The 25216-nt window shown below is 39.8% G+C and overlaps 2 protein-coding genes across 4 annotated transcripts in view; one reads left to right on the plus strand and one right to left on the minus strand.

The window, feature by feature from the left end:
• DCUN1D5 (defective in cullin neddylation 1 domain containing 5) overlaps window positions 1-24442 on the minus strand; it is a 25442-nt gene extending 1000 nt beyond the window's left edge. For all 3 annotated transcript variants that reach the window (XM_082684006.1, XM_082684005.1, XM_082684007.1), the window contains exons 1-6: window positions 24017-24442; window positions 21917-22008; window positions 16972-17042; window positions 16469-16560; window positions 2226-2334; window positions 2033-2141 (exon numbers count right to left, since the gene is read on the minus strand). In XM_082684006.1, the coding sequence (XP_082540132.1) occupies window positions 2033-2141; window positions 2226-2334; window positions 16469-16560; window positions 16972-17042; window positions 21917-22008; window positions 24017-24102 (559 nt within the window). In that variant the 5' untranslated portion in view covers window positions 24103-24442. The remainder of the gene's footprint in view (window positions 1-2032; window positions 2142-2225; window positions 2335-16468; window positions 16561-16971; window positions 17043-21916; window positions 22009-24016) is intronic.
• Window positions 1-25216, plus strand: part of DYNC2H1 (dynein cytoplasmic 2 heavy chain 1) — a 670805-nt gene that overhangs the window by 373660 nt on the left and 271929 nt on the right. The gene's annotated exons all lie outside the window — the stretch shown is intronic.

The raw sequence follows: 25216 nt of genomic DNA on the forward strand, positions 1-25216 counted from the left end.
CTTTGATTGCTGTAGAAAATGACGTAAATATTTTGAATACAGAACAAGCATTATTTATTAGGAACTGACTTTGATAAATCTAGTTATAACATTTTTTGTGATTTGGTCTTTCTTAAAACACTTATTCCTCTTTAAATTACGCGTGCTTCTAAGACAAATCTCAGGGATATTTACATGTTAACATTACCCAAGTGAGGTTTTCCTTTATCTTTCCTTCATTTTAGATAAATAACAGGAACATCCAGTAAGTGTAAAACTCGAGTCTCCTTGGGAACATACTTTGGAACCACAATGAGCTCAAGATCGACAGCCTGCCCCTCCTGCTGCCTCCCACAACACCCCGTCTTCACTGAGGTTTACTGTTCAGCCACATTTTGAAGTTGGCATCTTTGCAGGCAGTGCAAAGAGTACTGGCTTTGGTTCTAACCCCACTTCTCCACTTACTTGGGTGACCCTGGGAGCATTATTTAACAACAGAGCCTGCTTCTTCATTTACTGAAGGGGGATAAGACATAATTCAAAACAGTGTTACAAAGAACTAAAGAAGCACTGCAGGTCGAACACCCTCCACATAACGAGTACTGAAAATATTTACTTCTCTCAGCTCCCTTGAGAGGTGAGTATTTTTACACTCAGTCCTATTTATTTTTGCCCAAAACTACTAATAGGAGGAAGATGGATAACATCTATCAACATCTACTTTACTAGCCTTCATTACATCCACTTTATTATGTTTAAAGATTTAAGCACACGTGAAACCCACTCACTTAAGTCTTTTTCTTATTATTCTTTTTCTTTTTCTTTAAGATTTTATTTATTTAGTTGTCAGAGACAGAGAGAGCACAAGCAAGGAAGAGCAGAGGCAGAGGGAGAGGCAGGCTCCCCACTGTGCAAGGAGCTGGATGCAGGACTCAATCCCAGAACCCTGGGACCATGACATGAGCCAAAGGGAAAAGCTTAACCAACTGAGCCATCCAGGCACCTTGTACCATTGCTTCTTATCAGACGCTTTAAACAAAATTATTCTGAGGAATTTGCTATGATAATCAGCTTTATGAAAAATCAAAGCAAAAACAAAAAGCATCTGTACTCAAGAAATGGTGAGCAAGCCATACTGAAAAACCTAAAATAGAAAAGACACAAAAACAGATAGAAAACCAAAGAAAGCGGTGAAAGAATAAAAGTATTCTCAGAACCACTGTTGGCAATGGGTGTTATGCTAAACCTTCTAAATGAATATCTTCTCCATGAACTCAGCATACATCACTCACTCATCAGTACACTGAAGTACAGGATTATAGCCATTCTCATATTTGTGAACATAAAATATTTTATTCTAATTAATTGGATTGAACCTAAGTGAAAAATAAAGTTTTATTATTACTACAACTGGTTCCCTTATGTAGGATTTCAGCCCCAGATCTTATATTAAAGAAACCTGATGGGATTGTCTGGGTGGCTGAGTTGGTTAAGCGTCTGTCTTCCACTCACGTCATGATCCCAGGATCCTGGGATCAAGTCCAGTGGCATCAGGCTCCTTGCTCAACATGGAGTCTGCTTCTCCCTCAGCCCACCTCCCCCATGCTTGTGCACCCTATCTCTGACAAATAAATAAATAAAATCTTAAAAAAAAAAAAAAAAAAAAAGGTTTAGAAGCTTGATATTTGTATACCAGCATCAAATCTCTTCTGCCAAAAGCCCAAGAAACCAATTCTGCATAAAGCACATTTTTGCTAAAATTTATTTCTTAAAGGTTACATTTTTTTATGAGAGGGATGCAGGGCTGGAATACAAGTATCTCATGTACAGACTGTATTAATGAACATGAACTTGTGTCTAAAAATGACAACATATATGTACATATTTTAATGGAAACTTTTTACTACTTAAGCAGATTTTTTTAAAAGCCTAAGTATTTAAAAATCTGTTTTTCCTCCATTAAAGGTGTATTTTCAATCAGATTAAGCTTTAAAATAAAAATTAAAATTTAATATTCATTAGGTTAATATTTTCAAAAAAATAAAGAATATACATACCTCCAGGTACTGGTAAAATACTGAGAACAATGGCCATGTCCTTCCAAGCAGAAGAGCTAGCATAGACTTTGCAGTATCAATATCAAGGCTTCTCTGATCTTTATCCTAAAACATAAGGAAAAATTCTCCTGAGTGTGGTTTCAAGATTTAAAAAATGTGAAAATTACAAAACATGGAAATTCCACCTACCCTTGCAAAATCAAAGGCATATCTGTAGATATTCTTAAACGAAGAAATATCATTCAACTGTGAGCGCAAAAAGTCAAATTTGTTCTGTAACTTTTCTGTGCAGTCACACCTTAAATTAAAAAAGCCAAATACATTACATAATCCAGAAAAGTAAATAAAAGTATCTTTAGGGGGTTAGAAGAAATGCTTTAAGAGAAAAGTGAGTGCATTTATGAAATTAACCTATGTTTAAAAATTCTGATTCACAAATGTAGAATTACTAACAAACTTGTTGCCCTGTATGTACCAGTAGAATAAAAAAAACAAAAAGGAAAAAACGAGAAAACGTGACAATCAGTGCAAGTTCAGTTCAATGACTTTCCTTTAAAAAAATACAACTCAATCAAAAACTCCAGTAAAATCACAAGTCTCTCTTAAGAAGAGGTGTATTAAAACGTGCTTTCACCACTTGTGAAGTTCAAAAGGTGGCAGAACAAAGGAATGAATCTGGCCTCTGTCACATTTTTCACTGGAAAGTTCTCACACACCAGCTTGGTGAAAAGAGATAAGCCATGAGTGGTTTTAGAAGTTTAGGAATATAACACAGAGAAAAGTAACACATTATATTAGTGCTTCCGTCATAAATTCAGATTCCTTCATTTTTAGTGACAAAAATCAAGGTAAATAGTGGCAGCACCTGACCTCAGATAAGATACGTAGGCAGAAGAGTGCAAACAAGTTTCCATGTTATTTCTAAAGATCAGACATGAAACATAAAAAAGGCCAACAGAATGTTCAAAGACCTTCACTGGTGTCCTGACTCACTGGGCTGAGACACGCACCATGGCTGAGCAAGAAGCAACGCAGAGGCCGCCGTTCACGAATGACGTACAATGCATCTCATCGCCGTGGAGCTCGAGCTCTAGCTCACCGACCCCACCCAGGTGCCACAGCTGTGCTCTAACTCTCAGTACTGCCTCTACCTGCAAGGTGTTCCCACCAAGTTTCACAAAATACCACTCACCGACACCTAACTCACATTTCGCCATGGCTGACAGATAGGACTCCCTTCCATTGAACTAGTGTGCCATCTACTGTGACCCACAGTCTTCCCACTCAAAACTGAGTTTTAGTACTCATCATGTAGCAGACACCTAGCATTCTCAGATTTAACAAAGACCTTCACTATTCTAAATCGACAGTGTGACATGTAACTCATAATTTTATTAACGTGTAGATATTTTAGATACATTTCTAATGTTGATTAAACCTTGCATTCCTGGAATAAGCCAAACTGGGTAATTTACCTATTTCATACATTGCTAGATTTTTGGCTATGTTCATAAAAGAGACAGGCTTGTCAATTTCATTCTTTCACACTCTACTAATTTTGATAACAAGCTCATAGCAGAAGCCCCAGAAAACCTAAATGACAATTAATCTCCCCTCTTTTTTTTTTTTTAAGATTTTATTTACTTATTTGACAGAGAGAGATCACAAGTAGGCAGAGGCAGGCAGAGAGAGAGGAGGAAGCAGACTCCCTGCCGAGCAGAGAGCCCGATGCGGGACTCGATCCTAGGACCCTGAGATCATGACATGAGCCGAAGGCAGCGGCTTAACCCACTGAGCCACCCAGGCGCCCTCCCCCCTCTTTTTTTTTTGTTTTCTGAAAAAGTGTACTGAATACTAGACTTAGCATTTATCCAAAATCAGCTGAAAAACCACCTGGGTCTTTTCACTGAAGGAAGGAATTTTTAACAACTCAATCATCGTTTTTAATGGTTTTGGATCATTCAGATTTTCTACTTCTTTTTGAATCAACTGATCATTGACAAAGTTTTTTGATAATTTATTTCACATATAATTTTATTTACAGATGACTAAATTTATAACATTTTCTAATATGCATTACTATTTATTTTTGCTTTTTTGTTTTTCTTAATCATCTTGCCAGAACTTCCTAATTTTCTCAACTGCAGCTTTGCTTTCTCTCTTACTAATGTCTGTACATCTTTCATCTCTTTTTCTTCAGGTTGATCCTTTCTCTAACTTCTTAAATTAGACTGGTTCTCGATTGAAAGCTTCTTTCTCTTTTAAAGTACAATTAAGGCTACAGACCTTCCTCTAAGTACAATTTTAGCTTTGGCCACAGTTCTGATGGATATTACTTTACCCACTTATAAATGGTGCCTCAACAAGGTGGTTCCAGAGGACTGGAAGGGTGGGAGGCTTACCAGGTTTAAGAGACTGAGAGGAAGGGGCTGGAGAAAATAAGTAAAGGTGACGCTCAAACAACAGATTTCTGAACCGTGTGGGTCAACTTACACATGGAATCTGTTTAAGAACATATTCTTTTCTCTACTCCTCTAGTTTACTTTATTGCAAGAATATAGTATATACATCTTCAACAAAAAAAAGTATGTGCTATTTGACTGCTTATGTTATGGCTGAGGCTTCCAATCAACTTCCAACAGCCAGAAGGCTATTAGTCAGTGAAGTTTCAGGGAAGTCAGAAGTTACACACGGATGTCTCTCTGCAGGAACTCCCACGCCTGCTAACAGTGATGAGGACTTCCCTCCAAGTTCTGCCAAGGTGGTATCGGAGGCAACTAGCTAAAACAAAATGTTTATGTAAGATCCAGAGTTTTAGAACATAAAAATTCCAGGTTTCAATAAAACTTCCCCCCACTGTTCAAGGGTCAACTGTATAGAAAAATGCTGCCAAAGAACTCGGTTCTAAAAGAGAGCAGAGAAAAGTGACATTTTACTAGCGTGGGATGGAGGCGGACAGATGGTTTGCTTTCTTTTTTTTTTTTTTTTAATTAGACAAATAACTTCTGCTTTCAGGAAGATGAAGTAAATGTAGTTTTTCCCTATGTCTCCTGCTAATTCAACTAAAAGCCCTGGACATTAGCTATACAAATGGAAGAATCTGAAAGACTCTAAGGAACAACCTAGTGGTGCATTTCCTGGGTTTTCTTTTGCCCTACCTATCCCAGACCTGGAGATGAAGGAATCAGCAAACCAGAATGTCAGTGGAGTAGACAAAAACAAAAAAAAACAACAAAAACCTGCTCTCCCTCCCACAAAAATCAAGCAGCCGAGGAAGAAAGAAAACTTTTAGAAAAACACTCTTCTTTATTCAACCACCAAGAAAAAACTGGCTCCGTGCCCACCCGCATCAGCAGAGCCTGAAGGAGGACCTCAACAGTCCACCATCACTAGGATGCAGGGAGGCCGCTCACCTCCCACGCAATCAGTGGAAGCCACATAAAAGCATGAACTTCCACTCCAGCAAGTAGTAAGGAGCTGTGCCTGAGAGCAGTGTCAGCGGAGGCCTTGTGGGGGCTGCCAACAGCAATGAGGAATTCCCTCCTCCTTTGGAGGTGGTGCTGGGGAAAGGTAGCTAAAATAGAAGGTTTAGGGCGCCTGGGTGGCTCAGTGGGTTAAGCCGCTGCCTTCGGCTCAGATCATGATCTCGGGGTCCTGGGATCGAGTCCCGCATCGGGCTCTCTGCTCAGCAGGGAGCCTGCTTCCTCCTCTCTCTCTCTCTCTGCCTGCCTCTCTGCCTACTTGTGACCTCTCTCTGTCAAATAAATAAATAAAATCTTAAAAAAAAAAAAATAAATAAATAAAATAGAAGGTTTAAATAAGATCCGGAGTTTCATAACATAATCCTCAGTATTTTCAGGTTCCAGTAAAAAAAGCACTTGTCATACCAACAACCAAGATGTCAAGCAGAATGTAAAAAGAGAGCCAATATGTGCAAATACTGAAATGGAAAGAAATGTTTAAAATGATGCAGATTTTAAATCTGCAGATTTTAAAATCTGATGCAGACTGCTAAAGGAGCCATTTTGAAACTGCTTCAATAAGCAATTATGGACAAAATAAAACAAATGAAAAGATAGAAAGTCTCAGCGAAGAAACAGAAAGTCCAAGAAAAGAAATCTAACATAAAAAAGAACCAAACGGAAATTTCTGAACTGCAAAATACAGACTTAAAGCTTAAGGTATCAACAATTTTATCAAATGTAAGTGGTCAACATGTATTAATCAGAAGACAGAGACTGAAAGAGTGGATCAAAAAGACCCACAACACCAAAATGACCCGAGGATATGCTATCTAGAAGAAAAAGATTTCAAATATAATATAGGCAGATTTGAAAGTAAAAGAATGAAAAGTGACTCATCATAGAAACATTAAGAAAGGAAGGGCAGCTTATTATTATCAGCTAATATAGATTTCAGAGCAAAGAAAATGATCAGAACAGAGAGGAACATTACAATAAAGGTTGATCCTGAGGTGCCTGCATGGCCTAGTTGGTTAAGTATCGGCCTTTGGCTCAGGTCATGATCCCAGAGTTCTGGGATTTAGCCCCACCGTAGGGCTCCTTGCTCAGTGGCGAGCCTGATTCTTCTTCTCCCTCTGCCTGCTGCTCCCCCTGCTTGTGCTGTCTCTCTCTCTGTCAAATAAATAAGTAAAATCTTAAAACAAAGCAAAACAAAAAAAAAAGTTGATCCACCAAGAAGATGTAACAAATGTGTGTGCACCAAGCAAAAGAACTGCAAAATATGTGAAGCAAAAACTTCTAGAAAAGGAGAAACAAACAAATATACAATTATTGTTAGAAATTTCAACACTCCTCTGCCAAAAATGGACAGAACTAGACACAACACTGGCAAACAAAGAATTCAACACCATCAACCAACAAGATCTAATGGACACTAACTAACTAACTAATGGACACTGAGACACAAAGCACTACTGAGGGGGAAATTCACACAACTAAATGCAATTAGAAAAGAGGAAACCAATCTCAATGCATAATCTGAGCTCCTATCTTAAGAATCTAGAAAAAGAAGACCAAAATAAACCTAAAGCAAGAAGGAGAAAGTAAATTAAGAGCAGAAATCATGAAGATTGAAAACAGAAAAGAGAAAAATCAATGAAACAAAGAGTGGATTCTTCAGAAAAGAGTTAATGAAAAGGACAAGTCTCTAGCAAGAATGACAAAGAAAAAAAATACAAAAATCACCGTCAGAAATGAAACAAAAGGTGCCACTATAGACCTATAGATATCAAAAGCATATAAATTTGGCCACTTAGACGAAATGGACCAGTTCTGAATGTAACACATTAAAACACAAAATAAATAATCCGATAAAATGATTTGAAATAAATAGTAATTTGAGTGGCCCTTTAACCACTAAAGAATATATTCAAAATTTCAAAACTTCTAAAAAAGTAATCTGTAGATTCAGGGAGTTTCAATGGAAAATGTTACCAATCTCTGAAGGCCAATTCTATGCTATACCTTCCAAAAAATATAAGGGAAAACTCTCCAATTCCTTTTATAAAGCCAGATTTACCTTGACATCAAAACCAGTTACAGGCAGTATAAAGAAAAAAAAAAGAAGAAAAATCACAAGAAAAAAATTTTTAACTATGTATGAAGATGGATGTTAATTAGACTTACTGTGATCATTTCCCAACATACACAAATATTGACATTATGTAATATACCCGAAATGAACAATGTTATGTCAATTATACCCCAAGAAATAGATAAGAAAAAGACAATAATAGACCAATATCTCTCATGAATCCTTAATGAAATATTAACAAAAAGAATTCAGCAGTATATAAAAACAATTATATACCACAACCACATGGGATTCACTCCAGGTATGCAAATAGACTCAATATTCAAAAACCAAAATATAATCACATTAACAGTCTAAAAAAAAGAAAAGCTACATGATTAGACGATTTAATGCAGAAAGGGTATTTAAATTATTTCACGTGCATTCATGTGAAAACTCACAGGAAAACCTGGAGAGGAGAACTCCCTCAGCCTGACTTAGAGCAACAATTGATAGCAGTAAGAGACTGAACGCGGTCCCTGGGATGGTGAGCCAGGAAGGGACGTCCGCTCTCACCAAGCACATTCATCAGCACAGTGGCAGAAGTGCCAGTTAATGCAGTATGTCAAAGAAAAGGAAATAAAGGACATACAAGACTGGAAAAGAAAGAAAACAGTCTCCGTTTCCCTATTTTATGTTATAACCATATGACATGACAACACAAGGATGACATACATACACAAAAACTTATAGTGAGTTCGGCAAGGTCACAGATACAAGACAACCGCACAAAAATCAACTGTATTAGTAATGAATATATGGATTCTCAGTTAAAAATACAACACTATTTACAGTGGTTGAAAATGAAAACTGAAACATTTATGTGTAATTCTAACAAAACATACAGAATTTGTATGTATGCTGAAAACTATACACAAATGATGAAATTAAACACCAAAAAGAGACATATCTATCTTGCATGTATTCAAAGACCCAAAATAGTACAGATGTCAATTCTCCCCATATTCTTTACACAGTTTAACCAAAATCATAGTAAGATATTTTTTTGTAGGCAAAAGGAAGATCATTCTAAAATTTTAGGAAAAGCAAAGAAATTGGAAGAGCTGAAACAATTCTGAAAAAAAGATCAATCATCTCAGGGTCCTGGGATCGAGCCCCTTCTCAAGCTCTGCACTCAATGCAGAGTCTGATTGAGATTCTCTCTGTCCCTCTCCCTCTGACCTTCCCTCCGCTTATGCTCTCTATCTCTAAACAAATAAATAATCTTTTTTTTTTAAAGATTTTATTTATTTATTTGACACACAGAGAGAGATCACAAGCAGGCAGAGAGGCAGAAAGAGAGGAGGAAGCAGGATCCTTGCTGAGGAGAGAGCCTGATGGGGGGCTCGATCCCAAGACCCTGAGATCATGACCTAAGCTGAAGGCAGAGGCTTTAACCCACTGAGCCACCCAGGCGCCCCAAAACAAATAAATAAAATCTTAAAAAAAAAAAAAAAAAGGAACGAAACGAAATCAATCAGTTACGTGGTTCCAGACTTTGTATACAGCAGCTGTCACCTAGACTGTGTGGTACGGCAGGAGGTTAACACACAGATCCAAAACAGAGAACCCAGAGACAGACCCACACACAAGTATATCCAACTGCTAAAGGACAAAGGTACAAAAGCAATTTAACAGAGGAAAGACCTTTTTCAACAAATGGAAATGTGGAGCAAGTAGAATTCTGTAGGCAAAGAACAAACAAAAACCCATCTCACATCTTTTAAAGAAATGAACTCAAAATTCATCACTAATTTAAAGGTAAAATATAAAAATTTAAACACTTCCAGGAAAAAAAAATAAAATTCTCAGGATGTAGGGAAAGAATTCTTGGACTTGACACCAAAAGCACAATTCACAAAAGGAAAAACTGATCAGCTGAACATCATCAAAATTAAAAACTTTTGCTCTGAGTCCTCATAAGAAGATGAAAAAAATAAGCTACAGAGTGGGAGAAGATACCTGCAGACCATGTACTCAATGAGGACTTCCACCTAAAACATACAGAAAACTCACAGTGAAATAAAGTTTATCTACTATGGCCCTCAGCCTCTTAACTATTTTCCTCAGAAACTCTAGGTCACCAATTCCTAATCCATCTGCGTCCACCTCCTTTGTAGTTCGCCCACGGAGTTCTAAATCTCAAGTATTTTTCACTTTCAGAGATTTAATTATGCATCTGAAATCTGATCATCTTACTCAATTCTTTCTTTCTTTAAATATAATGTATTTATATTTGATGCTGCCATTACAATTCAAAATACTACCCTTTAAGAGTCTAAATTCTGAAGTTTAAGATCTGTTTCCCAACATGCTTAGTGATTTTTGATTGTTAGTTAATGAAAACTGAACCTTTATCTGCAGAAATTGAGGCTTCTGCTTAAAATGTCTTCCTATACAGAAGAATGGCTTCCACTATACACAAGACTACTTACCTGGAACATTTGTTAAGATTTTTGGCCTGTCATACCAATAACGAATTCCAGCTTTCATCTGCCCGATGAAGAATATTTTTACAAGAATTCTCTTGGGGATAAGCCCTTCACTGTATGTAGAAGCAAGCCCACGCATTCGTATCTCCATCTACTGGGTAGGTGTGATATCCATGACTTAATTTGAGATTTTTGATCAGATTCTCACCCTACTCAGGCCTTGCAATTTTGTCTCTTACTTGCTAGATGCACCACTGGTTAATGGCCAGACCCTAGGTGATTAGGAATAGGTATGCAACCTTAAAGTAAATGCCTGCTCCACAGATCCCTATGGCATTACCAGCTCTTGTCATTTCTGGTCTCTAATTATCTTCCTTAATTTATAGTCAAGTCCAGGCATGCTCTTTAAAAGATGCTTTTATATTTTATCCAGCATTTAAGTGTTTTACATGATAAATGATTTCTTCGCACATTTAGTCCGCCATATGGCCCGAAAAAGAAATCAAAATCTGGGTAACTTAACTGTCCAATTTGTCTGGGGCCTAGCTCCTATATATGAATGAGTATATAATATATTTCATGCAGAAACAAGAAAAGTTTATTCTTACTACTTACTAAAAACATATTACATACAATTTCATTAAGTGGCTTTTATCAGCACAAATATTCTTCATGATGTGAAAAATAAAGCTTTAATGGCGTCGAAAATTTAGTTAACTTCTACCAGAGGGATATACAAAAGAAACAAATTCTCTGATTACACACTCTATCTATAATGGTGCTTGACAATTTGGCTGTCTTCGGCATCCCCGGAATGATCAGCTGATAAGGTTCAGGAGTACGACATTTTAGGGAGCCTCTTACGTGTACTACCTTCCTCATACATCTATCTTAAGTAGAGGTCTCATCTTCTCAATATTTGTAGCTTTCTGAAGAAGTGTTTTGCACATATTTTTTAGTAATGTAATTCACATTTTCTCACAAAATCTCATTCAGAATCTTAATACACTTGAGACTCAGGAAGGCAAACATGACAGAGGCTGCTTCCCAATGTTCAGAAGTTCCTTCTCTTACTGCCCCCAGAGTTTGAAATCATTCTTCAGGGCCTGGCATATGAAAGCATTGCAAAATTATTTGTTAAACAGAAGTATGAATACCAAAAAGAAGCCACAAAGTAAAAAAATTTTAAAGGCACAATGTATATATTTATTTGATTATAAAAAGTTTCAAAATCCCTCCCTGGGGAAAGGTTAGTGGAAACTGTAGTTCCAACAAAATCATCAAGTGTAAAAGTGATGACATACAAGTTACCAAGGAGATAGGAATCCAAGAAATCACAATCTTTTCCAACACTTTACATCCCGCAGGTACACAGAGCAACGATATTATTTAGGCTATGATCTCAATAAGCTTAAGGCAGAAAGTGAAAAGCTAAGTTTCCAGTCAAACCGAGAGAGCCCACGTGAAATCCCAACTTCTCCCTTGGCAGAAGTTGTGTTTTCCCTGTGGCTTCAGGCACATCACTGACTCCTCATTTTAATGGGACAGAAACAGGAACAGACAGCCGTGCGGTTAAGGAATACACAAGCTCCGTGATCACGACAGTTCTCCGCGAGAGATGCCCCTTCTCAGGCCCGAGGCTTACGATCACCTGCACCCTGCCGTCTCTGTGCAAACTACCTCAGACCAATCCCACTGTCTACCTCAGTCTCGAGCAGAGAAAGAATCTCATAGAACACAAACAACTGATGTTTTCTTCTTGAAGAGTGAAAGAAACAAGAGAACTAACTTTCGTGTTCAGTACCCACATCACAGAAAGTGAAGGACTGGCAAAGCCGGGGAGCGTACCCAAGCGGTCACGGACACTTTACAACTCTCCCAGTTAACCTAGCCCAAGAGAGACTCAGAGATTAGCATGTCCATACCTCGTAACTTGGAAAGATTAGAAAGAACATTTCCCTTGAAGTAAAAAGAAACGTGCACTTCACTAGTACATCACAGAAAGCAAGAGAGTTTCTAAATGACAACTAAACAAAACCCCATGGATTTTAGGGACACTGGCACCAAAGGATAACATTCCCCAAGGCGACTGGTTAGAATGAGTAGAAACAGGTTTAAATCTCAACATTAGGACTTAGACATTAATTTCCTGAGTATTGCTAAATATTTGATTAATGGGAGGCTTTTAAATTTCTGCTTCTAATTTAAAGACCTCCAAAATGAGAAGAAACTACCATTTACATATTAGATCTACATGAGATTCTCTTCTTTAGAGAAGTCCCAAATAAGCATGCTGTGACACTGATCCACAACAGAAAAATTTTACTCACAAAGTTCTTTATCTAGAACTTTCTCTGAATGAGGTTTACTGACCAAAACGGTACATCCCTGGGGGTATTTGGAAATGTGGAGGGGGCATTTAAAATTGTCATGGAGAGCACAGCAGAAGAATGCGAATGGCACTTAGTAGTTGGGCCCCAAATGCTACATAAATGACAGTCACACACAACACACACCACAGCACCCCATCCACCTCACTCTTCCATCCTCACCAAAAAGTCAGATAAATGCTCCCCATTCCTTTCTCACCTAAATCCAGTCAAGCCAGACCCTACCTTGGATCTCCACGGTCCGGAGCTCACTACAGAGACCAGAGGGTGGACCACCTGTCACGCAGGACACGCAGCGTCATTGCTGCCACTCCTGGGAGGTGCCTACCTCCTGCATCTGCTCAGGATCGTAATCAAGGACAGTCCTTTCAGGGTTCTATGCTGTCTTCTCCACCAACATGGTGCTCACCCTTGCTCCAACCCCTCTCAGCTAGCAGATGGGAGAAAAGCTCTCCGCTCCGGCCAGCGAGCACCCTTGGACTCCAGCAGGCACAGATGCGAGGAGGAGGAGGAAGAGCCGCGCTGTGCTGTGCGTAGCAGCGCAGGTGCGTCGACATGGGGACAAGGTCAGATTTCATAAGGATCTCGCAAGAGTCCGTGACCATCAGACATGAAAACAACTGCTCTACTGCAAACTATCTGCTCTCTGATGACTTCCCACGGCCTGTAACATTGGGCTGAAGCTCTGTCCACATTATTCCCGCCATCTGGAATTCAAACCTATTCTGTCGATTTTCTTTACGTACCTTTGGATTAAACCAACCAGACTACTACTTCTCTCTCTCTCTCTGTCACACACACACACACACACACACACACGTGTGTTCGTTTCCCAAGGCTCTGTTCATGACTTCTCTTCAGCAGTAACACTTCCTATATCCTTCACCATCAAAAACCTACCCATGCTTCAAGGCCCAGTTCATCGAAGGATCCCTGCCTACACCCTCTCCCATCTCACGTGGCCTCAGTTAATCTCATCAGTGGCTGTGCTTCCACACTCCAGCGCCTGTCCTGTTCCCGCTGGACGTGGGGTGGCAGCATCCCAGGGCCCTCCCGGCTCTCTCGGCATGCTCAGCAGAGGGCAGAACCAGCCTTCTGTGTCACCGTGGTAACAGGTAAGCGGCAAAGCACCGACAGAGCACAGGAGTGCAGGTGCGGGTCTACAGATCAAAGCCCATCTGAGGGGCAATGTGGCAGTTACTGAACAACGACGGCAACTACAGAGCAACGTCCCTGCAAAGGAAGTGGCAACTCTGTCTTCCGATACCTAGGAAATGGCTACTGGAGGATACTTCTACACAAACTCACACCCACAAATTCTTCGACACGAAACAGAAAGGCAATCTACATACACAAAGTCTGTATGAATTAACAGCCTGAAAATAAATGAATGTACAGAAGTATTCTACACAATGAGAGATTTTAATCCATCATGACTGTTACAGTCTACAATCCCCAAGCATGTCTAAGTTTTAGCTACCAGGCTGTTTCTATCCCTCAACAGAGCCCTACTAAAGTTTACTAAGGGTTAAAATAATTAATTTGAAACAACTGATAGCTACATTAAGCCAATTTAGGGACCAACACATAACTATGCCCAAGTTAAAGCAAATCCTAGGACTATGAAAAATCTACAAAGAAAATCAAGTCTGTGAAGTTTTACATTTTATGACTATACGTATTAAATAAAACCAAGTACACCAGGAAACTATAAAATCAAAAATTAAGACTTCTATAGATTCTTTTGTTTCTCCAGCTTTCAATTTATACTACTATAGTCTTTGCAAGATTTTTTTACAAGAAAATTCAGGGAGTAACAAGACTTGGCTAACTGACAAGAGATACTCTGTACTTCAACATAGCAATCTAGATTGTGGGTAAAAAAACAACTATTTTCCCAGCTGAGAAGACTTGCCAAATTTGAGCAGTAACAAGGCTTTACAGCATAGAGTAAAGCAGAGGGGCAGGGGATAATAAATGAGTGAAACATTTATTGACCTCAGGGTCAATTTTAAACTACCTTTATGTTGTGTAGCTTGCGTGAACTTCCTACAGAAAAGATGTGCGAATAAAAAATAGTATGTTCATGGGGTGCCTGGGTGGCTCAGTGGGTTAAGCCGCTGCCTTCGGCTCAGGTCATGATCTCAGGGTCCTGGGATCGAGCCCCACATCGGGCTCTCTGCTCAGCAGGAAGCCTGCTTCCTCCTCTCTCTCTCTCTGCCTACGTCTTTGCCTACTTGTGATTTCTCTCTGTCAAATAAATAAATAAAATCTTTAAAAAAAAAAAAAAGTATGTTCAAGGGTTAAGTCAATTTCTATTCTTGTAATGAAAGCCATATGCTAATTATTCTAATTATTAGAAATTATTTGTGTTTCCACATTTCTGTTATACAAAGACTATATTACATCAAGTTATGCAAAAACAAATAATGAGAACGTTTTGGTTTAAAAGTACATGAACACTTGTTAGCTGGGATGTTCAAAAAAGCAATATACAAAAAAATTCAGCAGGAGTAGTACAAAAAGCAATTATAGTGCCAAATAAAATGTCTTACAATCAATAAGCAATGTCACAACTGATACAAGCTCCAATAAAACAAAAACTATATGAAAACTAGTTAATATTCTTTGCATACTTGTCTGTATATTTTATTTTTCTAAAAAGCTAACTGAAGGTTAGATATTTCCAAAGAATTTCAGAATCAGCATCATTTGAATCTGGTATGTTCTGACACCTTAGTCACAGTGACAGGATTCAAGTGCGGCTGTAAATACTATGATTCAAAAACATTCAAAACACATATACAGAAAGATGATGCAACAGGAAGTACAGTATGCTAGACTGGTAATCTGGAAATTTAAATTCTAGGTCCTAGCTGGGCCACCAAATAGCTACATAAACCTTGGCAAACATTTTGTTCACCTCTCCAAGTCTGACTCCTTATGTCACGTATAAATAATTAAAATGACAGGGTTGAATTTATGTTCTATTTTAGAAGCTATAATTTGGCTCATATAAGCAAAGGTTTTTACATAAATATATAAGAAATATCTACATGTTAATACTGGTTAAAAAGGACAATTACAAAGCATGTAATGCTGAACATTCAAATATAAAAATTCAGTTCCATTTGAACAGATACACTTAAAAAAATAACTGAGGTATTCTGAAATTTAAGGACATGCAAATAAGTAATAATGAATAAATTGTTAATAAAAGCATAACCACAACAGGAAACCACATGGCTAATTAACCCCCAACGTTTGGTTCAAAAGTATTGTAAATTAATGCTTCCTCTATTTTAGAATGTTGGTAATTAGTAACATCCTGCATGAATATCAGGAACATGACATAATTTAAAAGTAACACATAATTACTAACTGATTTTGAAACTAAGCACACTTTACTCTGGAAGGTTGAAATCACATGATTTTTATACAGAAGCAATTCTGAAACCTCAAGAAAGAGTTTGAAGGCAGCATTTGAAAGTGTGTAACTGGAATGTGGCTGGGGCTACAGGGAAGCCTCATAACTTTTCACTTATCTTTTTGTCAGATTAATTTAGCAGAAAGAAACAATAAAAGTGCCACATAGCTCTATCTTCAAATATCTTTTCAAAATCAGGCATAAAATTGCAGAGAAGAGGCCCCAGAGCTTAGGACTGCCCCAAGAACAGACTCCTTACCAGTAGAACTCTATATTCAGTGAAGGAAATCCCTGACTGCGCAAACAATCTGTGCGTAAATAACTCTGATCACAAACCTCTAATTCACCCACCAAGAGTCAATGATTTTAATAAGACTGTACTGAGGTTCTCAGAGAGTATGAAAAATGGGGTAACAGTTCATTTTGTTAAGACCACAATATAAAATTTTGTCAATCCCTAACTGTTACACATCAAACCAATTTGATTCCTTTAAGGTGAAACCTTACTTCTAAAAGTTATGAAGCATAAAATATCAATTAAGATCTTCAAATAGGCCATCAAATTTGTTTTTTAAAAAAATGTCTTACTGTAATGAAGTCATCCCCTTTAACCATTCTTCCTTGGTAAAAAATCCCATGCTTTCAGCCTCCAATTTCCACGCTAAAACTAACATAATAATCTGGAAAGAACAGAACATAAAGGATAGGGGAAAAGTCAGCACAGAGATAATCATGTCTATATTTATCATGGAGAGCATTTTTATACAACTATTTCCATCCTTCAACTATTAAAGAGTATGACCTCTGGAATTATTAACTCCAAAGAAATTTAGATGGGCCAATTTCTTAAAAGTACAAAGTTCTAACAGTTTCTCAAGATAGAATCTCTCTCTATTACAAATGACATTTGTTATCACAGAAGAGAACATGTGCCCAACTTGAACTGATTAAAAATACTAAAAATGACAATCTACAGCATTAAACATGAACAAACAAAATCTTGATATAAGATTAAAGTGTCCCAAATTTTAGAAACTTACAAATATTCTATACCCCACTTGTATTCCATTCTACTTAGAAATAAAACATACATTTTCAGGTTCAACACCAATGTCTTCACAAAATTTTTCCATTCCTTCTGGCCCTACAACTTCATCAGGACCTTCAAAGACAAAAATAATTTATATATTTTATTGTTATACTTTCATATCAACATAAAACATAAGCCATTGTACTAAAGGCATCTATGAATACACGTAACTTTTTTTGCAAATAACAAAATTTGAATTTTGACAGATCTTTGATAAAGTATAAATATTTGCTATACAATTTAAAATGTAGAATTTTTGAAATAGTCTTTAAACTTTTTTAAGACTTTCATTGCAAAATGAAATTTAGGGGGAAAATGAAGTAGTATTAGTATCAGTCATTTATTTGTATAGTAACTTGAACCTATCCATTAAAAAAAAAAAAATTACTGAAAGCCTTCTTTGAAGAAAAATTTTGACAATGCGTAAATATAAAGAACCATAAGAAATTTTACTAGAATGTGTAAGACCAGCCCACAATTCAAGACAGTTAAAAGAGAATACCTATTTTCTTAACTAAAACATAAGGTCATTTATTACCTTTTGAAATACAATCAAATAAAATTTAATAGTATAAAAACATACACACATTTTGAAAATAATTACTTAGGAAAATACCACTTTCCTTATCATCTTGGATCTAAAAACACAGCAAAGCAATAACTATGCCACCTTAATAGAGAAACAAAAGTTTAATCCCTCAATTAGCTTATGTCTATCACTTGTGCAAAAATTAATAATACTTCACTTGGATCTTACTTTTCTCCCTTTGCAGCACCAGATATAAATCAATACACCAACTCTCCTATTTCTTTATGTTACCAGATTCCAAAAAGATCGTGATTACATGGTCTTTTGTAGCTTGCTGAGATTACAACAAATGTGACCCAGAGAGCATTATGCTAAGGGAAACAAGTCGAAGAGGGGGCAGATAACATATGATGTAACTTGTATGTGAAATCTACAAACAAACAAGGAAAAAAAACCAAACTCATAAATACAGAGCACAGATTAGTGGCACAGATTAGAGCACAGAGGCAGGGATGGGGGTGGGGAAAATGGGTGAAGGTACTCAAAAGGTATAAACCTCTAGTTCTAAAATGGATCAGTCCTGGAATGTAATGTACAGCATGAGGACTAACTACAGTTAATACACTGCAAGTTGCTCAGAGTAGATATTAAAAGTTCTCATCACCAAGAAAAAAAATCTGTAACTACGTATGGTGATAGATGTTAACTAGACTTATGGTGATCATTTTGCAACATATACACATGTTGAATTACGATGTCCATCTGAAACTAATGTCATATCTGAACTAAGAAACAGTTAATTAAAATAATTATGAAATGATAGAAATATGTTATCACATTTGATTTTTGAAAACATAGTCCTGAAATATTAAAGTGGCCCAAAAAACCCCTGTCTTCCTTTCTTAAGGACTTAGAGAAATCCTGCAGCTTTACTCTCCACGGACTAGACCACTGCTACTCATTGATGGCGCTGTCTGCCACCCTCATTAGTTCACAACACAAAGCTAGCACAATGGTTTTGTCTTCACAGAAGAGTAGAGCCATCCAGTATGTGGGCCAATACATTTTTGCTGTTTCAGATGAGATCCAGGCTGCTAAGATGATGTTAAAACATGGTCTGAAACCAAAATCCTTAATTTCCTGGTTTAAATAACTACTGTGGTTATTCATGTAGTGAGGTCTTAAAAGGTGACATGGATGGTAATTACAGGACACCTTCACTTCCTAATATGTATTTGGAGGATTTTTTTAATGAGAATGTGTTAATTATGTAATTTTAAAAGCATACATATACAATAAAGTTGTTAAAAATACAATATGCATCCTTACATATGGTTTGGTGGAAGTAAAAATTAGATTAAAAATTTAATATGACAAAAACATAAATTTTTCTATGAAAAAGAAAACTGACCTGCCCTCAAAGCTGCCACCATTAGTAATCAGAAGAAAAAGCTCAAGAGTTGCGTCAAGAAGTATCAGTTAAGTACTGTAAAAGACAGCCTCCCTAGAAACTGCAGGGTAGTTGGTGGTTAACACTGGATGAGAATCAAATTAAATTTTGTTACAGGGAGATAGATAAGACATACACAAGACCCTTCTGTAAATGTTAAGTGACTTTTCCAAACCAATGCAAATAACTACAAATCTAATTCTAAAACAAGGCCAGTACCAATGTTCTTTTCCTGGACTGCCCCATGTTAGTTCTACTCACTGAAATACATCTTCCAATAAATCCACTCTGCAGCTGAATTTAACTCTTTCAGGCAAAAAAGAAGTTTCCAAAGCTACAGGAATGATTTAGTTCACTCTACTAGCAGGTAGAACTTTATTAGAAGTTAGCAATTCTATCCTGCATTTGGGGTTCTTTGTAAGGTTTTAAAAGTGCCTTTTCACATTCCATGCTTTTGTTCAGTAATAGGACCCCTGTATGCTAATGTTTGCTAATATAATTATTACTCAAGATGAGAGGTCTTTTGAAAGAGCAAAACCATCAGGCTTAACACACATCACCTATGGTATCATACTACCAAAATTAACGGTAAAATATTTTTTAAAGTAAAAAAAAAAAATCAATTTTCTTTTTTTTATAATCGTAAAATATTGCCAGCGATATCTGCAGTCTAAATCCACGCCAGCCATAGCAGACGCTCAGGAAAAAAAACTGTGCTTCATGGATGACACAGCACCTTCCACATGAGCTACACAGGAGCTATCCTGCTAACCCTGGACAGAACTGTCAGAATCTACAACCCATAAATCTAATGCCGTAATGCTATTACTGTGTTAGTAAGAGCTTCTGACTACTTCCAGGTACTGCATAAAGTGCTGTACAGGTATTATCTCCAGTAGGCACAATGGCCGTCTCTATTTTAATAAGGGAGAACCTCATTTAAGACAACAGTGACTGTTTATTTGGTAAAAGACTGGTTTTTCCCTGTCAGGTCTCTGTCCAAAGTAATGTCTAGAGATGCCTTCCCTCATCACCCTCCTTGAAAGTTATCCAAACTTTCTACTTTCTATCCCTACACCTGCCATATTTTTAGCTTTACAATGCTGCAAGACCTAGCACTGCCTTGCCTATTTAGCTATTTACTGTCTTTCCCACTAGAAAGCAAGTCCCTTGAGGGCAGGGATCTTGTCGAACTTGTTCACTACGACATCCCTGGCACTTAACAGTGCCTGACACACAGCAAATGCTCAATCAATATTTACTAAATCATTCAATAAATGACATAATGTAAATTACCCTCAAGTGCATTTACTAATATTTTTTTGTATAAGGAAAATTAGTTGCCATGTACCTATTTTAAAAAGGAAATTATAAGATTGTAATTAAAAGCATAGGCTCTCTAATCAGAAAGACCAAGCTCTGAATCCTGGCTTTTGTCACTGTATGACCTTGGGCAAATTACTCAATCTAAACCTTGGTTTTCTCATCTATGAAAAGAAATAACAACACCTACCTAACAGAATGATCATAAGGAAACATTATATAATTAAGCACGATTTTTGAAATAAAGACAGCAACTATTATGCTAACTACTACAAAAATGCTAGAATCGCAAAAAAATGTTGAGCTAATTAGAATATTATGCTACCCAGGAAAGTCACAAGGAGAGGAAAAACAAATAAGTGTGAAAAAAATAAAAGCACTAAATTGTGGTATCTCTTTATAAGTGAAATAAGATGAGTGGCCTTTTGATTCTGTATCGTGAATTTCAGTAAAACCGGCATTTTGAATAATGGGTCAACATTTAAATGGAGGTCAGTAAGAAATGAATTCCCTTCATTTAATTTGGGTTAGACATTGTCTTGGGAGGCCAGTAATAGCAGTTTTTCTGGACTAGAAAGAAAAAGTTCTGTTACTAAACAATTTTTAAATTATACTTTGGGGATCCCTCAGTTGGTTCAACAGTGAAGTTGCTGTCCCCCGTCAATAGTCTTACTTTCCACAATTAGCCTAAACTTACACCAAAAGTTCACAGGCCTCACCAGCACAAGATATGAGCAAACATATAATATACTGTTTTAATAATACACTGTTTTATTTTAAATGCTGAGAATGATAGCAATAAAAGGAGGGAGAAGCGATAAAACCATTAACTCCCTAAGACCAAAACTATTCTGAGAAAAAAAATTAGTAATAAGTGGGAAACAAGTTGCTTTTTCATACACGTGTTTAACTGGGACGTCTCCTCTGGGGCTATTTCACCCCCAGGCTACAGCTCCACCCCAGGCCCGAGCTGCCAGCACGGAGAGGATTTCGCTTCAGTTAGCTCCTTCCAGAAGCCCTTCCCGGATACTCCCAAGGCTGGGTGACCTGTTCCTCCTCTGAACTACCGCAGGACATCTTCCTAATACAGCATTTGTCACACTGTATTAGTATCAGTCTGTTTACTTTCTGATGTATTACCACATTTCTAGAAGAACTGAAGGGGGCTAACCAGCAATGGTGAAGGGGCAAATGTGTTGTGTAATGACAGATCTGAATCGTAAATTATACTATGGCTCCCCCAAAGTTTCAAAAAATGTCAGTTTGGGTTCAGAAAATTTTCAATATGGAAAAGAAAAGAACTATATAAAGCATAATGTTTTATTACATACTTTGTGTTTCCCAGAATATTAAGTCTACTTTAGCTAGTGAACATAAACCCAAAAATACATCTCTTTACACACTGTATCAAGAGTAAATGAGTTTCACTCCTCCCACTAAATATATACTGAATTACATAACTAAAGAAGTATCATCCTGACATGACACCAAATTCTTAGTCTACCCATAATCCTCAGTCTTGACCCTCATCCCAGGACATAGCACTAACACAAAGCAGGCCTGCAATAAATGATTTGTTAAATAAATGAACCAAAAAAATTGTTAAAGCATGTGACTGATATCTTCTTATATTAATTTCATTACCTGCATACTCATAAAACCAAGCCAGGCACTTCTTGCTTGAAAAATGTTCCTCTCCACTTATTAGTCTAGCAGGGGGTTGGGATCTGCAATAGCTTAGAAAACACACAAATGCCTAAGAATTTTATCAAATCTCAACTTTCAGTGAAAAGCTAAGTTCAATATGAACTAGTTCAATGCAAAGTAAACAAAGTACTTTTTTTTTTACAGCTGGTATTATAGGAAAAAATCGGGAGTATTTTAGTATTTGAAATTTGAAACAGTAGAGTATACGTAAAATTTTCTTGCTAACAAAACCCAAATGCTACTTTGCTCACTATCAAAATCCAGAATATCAGCTAAAGTCATTTCCCCAGATTTCAAATGACCACATGGAAGCTCAACCTAATGGTCCCCAGACAAAACTAGTAGTTGGGAAAGTATTAATCTTTATAGCAGTTCTCCTGCTGACTTGTATGGAAATAAGATTTGTGTATAATACACATAATTAGAAAGCAAAATCTTATAAAACATATTTTGATACTTAATGCATCAATATTTTAAGAAAAATCATATATTAACAGTTGTTTATTTATCATCTGCTAAACTTAAATAGATATTTAAAGACAGAAGATGATTTAGGACCCAAAATCATATTAAATTTCACGGATTAAAAACAAGGGTAACTGTAAATATGAAAACAATTGTACAAATAATTGGGCCAAAGCCAAAAGCCTTTCTCTTCCCCCAAATCATTAAAGGTTGGCAAGTTCATAAATGGCCTTTAGGATTTAATGAACTTCAAAGAGCTCAGAGAGTTCCACCACCACAGTGACCTAGAAAGGCTACAACTCTAGCTACTGAGTAATGTCATAAATAAGGCTACCATATTTAACGTTTTAAATTGACAGAGCAAAGTATCACCCGAGTTTTAACAACACTGACTGCTCGACTATTTTAATGTGCTTTATTTAAATAACTGTTCTGTTATGCACTTAAGACGGCTGCAAGTCAGAGTAAGAAGAAACTCGTGTGTTTGATCAAACTATGAGCTGCTGGAGCGGCGGTGGCACATTCTAGTGTGAGTGACCTAGACGTAAAAGAAAACATCGTCTGTCACCCTAACAGCTCCCGAATATCGAATATCCTTAGTGGTTCCGTCACGCAGGAAGGTAAGATGCGCTGAAGGGAGCCGCTCCCTCACTTCCGAAGCCGCTCTCCGTAAGCAGAGCTCGGTCATGACCTGTCCACACCGCTGACTACAGTCCTGCCTTAATCGTAGCATCTGGAGTTGTCACATCAAGTGCCAACCAGAGACACAAACACCCAGTGAGGTTTAGAAAAGAGCCACTTCTCACGCCTAAATTGCAATGATTTTGTGCAGCGCACAACGTTGCTGTCATGCCTCGTGACATGCTACAGTGGGATCAAAGAGCTCTAATTACAGCTCTGCTCTGTCTTCTTTTTTCTCCAAGAGGATACTGAGAAAATAAGCCCCAGCTTATTAATATTGATGCCGAGAGCGAACAGCATTTTGAGTGCTAGAAAACAAAACCGCAAGCACGGCCCTTCCAGCTCCGCACGCAGGGACTGGGAGCAGGTGGAGGCACTATCCTTCCAAAAAGGGGCTTCCCTCCTGCTGGGATTTTCCGGCTTAGACCCCTCCAGAGGCTCCATTTCGGGGCCACTTACAGCACAAGGAGCTTTCCTTCCCACCCCGGCAGTTGTCAGGTCGACCTTCCCCAAGCTCCGCTCCCTTCTTCGCACGCTAGAGATTCTGGAAGTGACCCTTCCGCGGACCTGGACTCACTTGCAGGTATGGACGAAGTCGGGGCGGGGACGCAGGGAGCAGGGGGCGAGGGCGCCGCTGCCGCGCGCAGTCCCGTCTCCCCACCCTCCCGGGCACGCAGGGCCAAAGGTGAGGCGGCTCCCGCAGCGCCTCCCGGGGCGCACACGCCGAGCACGAGGTGCAGTCGGACACGGAGCCTAGAGGGGTCCTGCGCCCAGCAGCCGGCTCTCTCGGCGGGGGCTCGCCTCCGCAGCCCGAGCCCCGGAGCCCCGGCCCGCCTGCTGCTCCTCTCGCCGCCCCGCGAAGGAGAGAAGAAGGAAGGGGGGAGGCGATACCTGGAGATTTTACACTTCTTGAGGCCCCCGTCTTCCGCCACGGCCGCTGCCACCCCAGGGGATTTTCTCTTCTTCTTCACCGGCATCTTCCGCCCTCCCCGGCAGGGCGGCCAGGGGAGCCGGGGTAGGGGGTCGCGGTCCGCCGGAGACGCCTCAGTGCTGGCAGCCGGCTCCCAGACACAGCAGCAAGCGGAGGAGCAGAGCCGCCAGCCCGCGGCAGAGCGGCCCAGCCCGGCCGCAGCCCGCGCCCGGGTCTCCGCCCGTCCGCCCTGCTCGCGGCCGAGGGCACTCCTCGCCGGTGGACACTGCGGCTGGCTCGCACCGGGAAGAGAGAACGCGGACAGCGCGGCACCGCCACCACTCACACACTCCGGGAGCGAGAGGCTCGCTCTGACCCGGATGTGGACCGCCCCTGGCCGGAAGTGACGCCAGCGCGGCGACGGCCGCCGGCAGGGGCGTGGCTCCGCCGGCAGGGGCGTGGCTGTGCGAAGCCGTGCGCGGCCCGGGCGGCACCGCGGGCAGCCGGGGCGTGGTGGTGCTGTCGTGCGCGGCTCTCCGTCTCTGTGGGTCGCCCGCAGGCGCCGGCCTTTGTCGCGGGGCCGCTCCCTGTCCCTCGTGCTGGGGGCCCCCTGCCCTCTGCGGCTCGGAGCGAGGCGGTGGAGCAGGCCGCGGGGCACCTGCCGCCCACGGGGCACCCGCTGCGGGGCCGCCTGGAGCCCCGGCTGTGGCTCTCCCGGCGCCCGCCCAGCTCGCCGTCCAGGTGAGGGGCACGCGGCGGCGGCCGGTCCGGCGAGGACGGGCCCCCCCCAGACCCTCCAGAGCCCTGCGGCGGAGCGGAGCCGGGGGGCCGGCCTGCGTGCGTCCGAGCTGCGGGTGCGCGCGGCTGTGCTGCCGGGCGGCGGGCGACTAGCGACCGACGTTCCCCCCGGGGGCTCCGGCTCCGGACGCGCCGCCTCCGCCCGCTCGCTCGCGACGCCCCGTGCTCAGTGCGGCGTGCACCGGCCCGGCACCGAGGCGTGCCGGGGTCCCCCAGAGCAGTGTGATCCCACAGTAGCGCGGCCCGGCTACCTTCCTGGGGGCCTTGTCTTGGGTCCGCCCGTGCCGTCCCCCGTGTAGCATTTGTCTCTCTCTGCGGGGATCTCACACCACTTCGTCCGCTCAGGTGCTCGCGGGCTTTCAGGTCGTTCCGGGTCTGGGCCT

This window comes from Mustela nivalis (assembly GCF_964662115.1).
Source record: "Mustela nivalis genome assembly, chromosome: 9".
Taxonomy (NCBI): Eukaryota; Metazoa; Chordata; class Mammalia; order Carnivora; family Mustelidae; genus Mustela; species Mustela nivalis.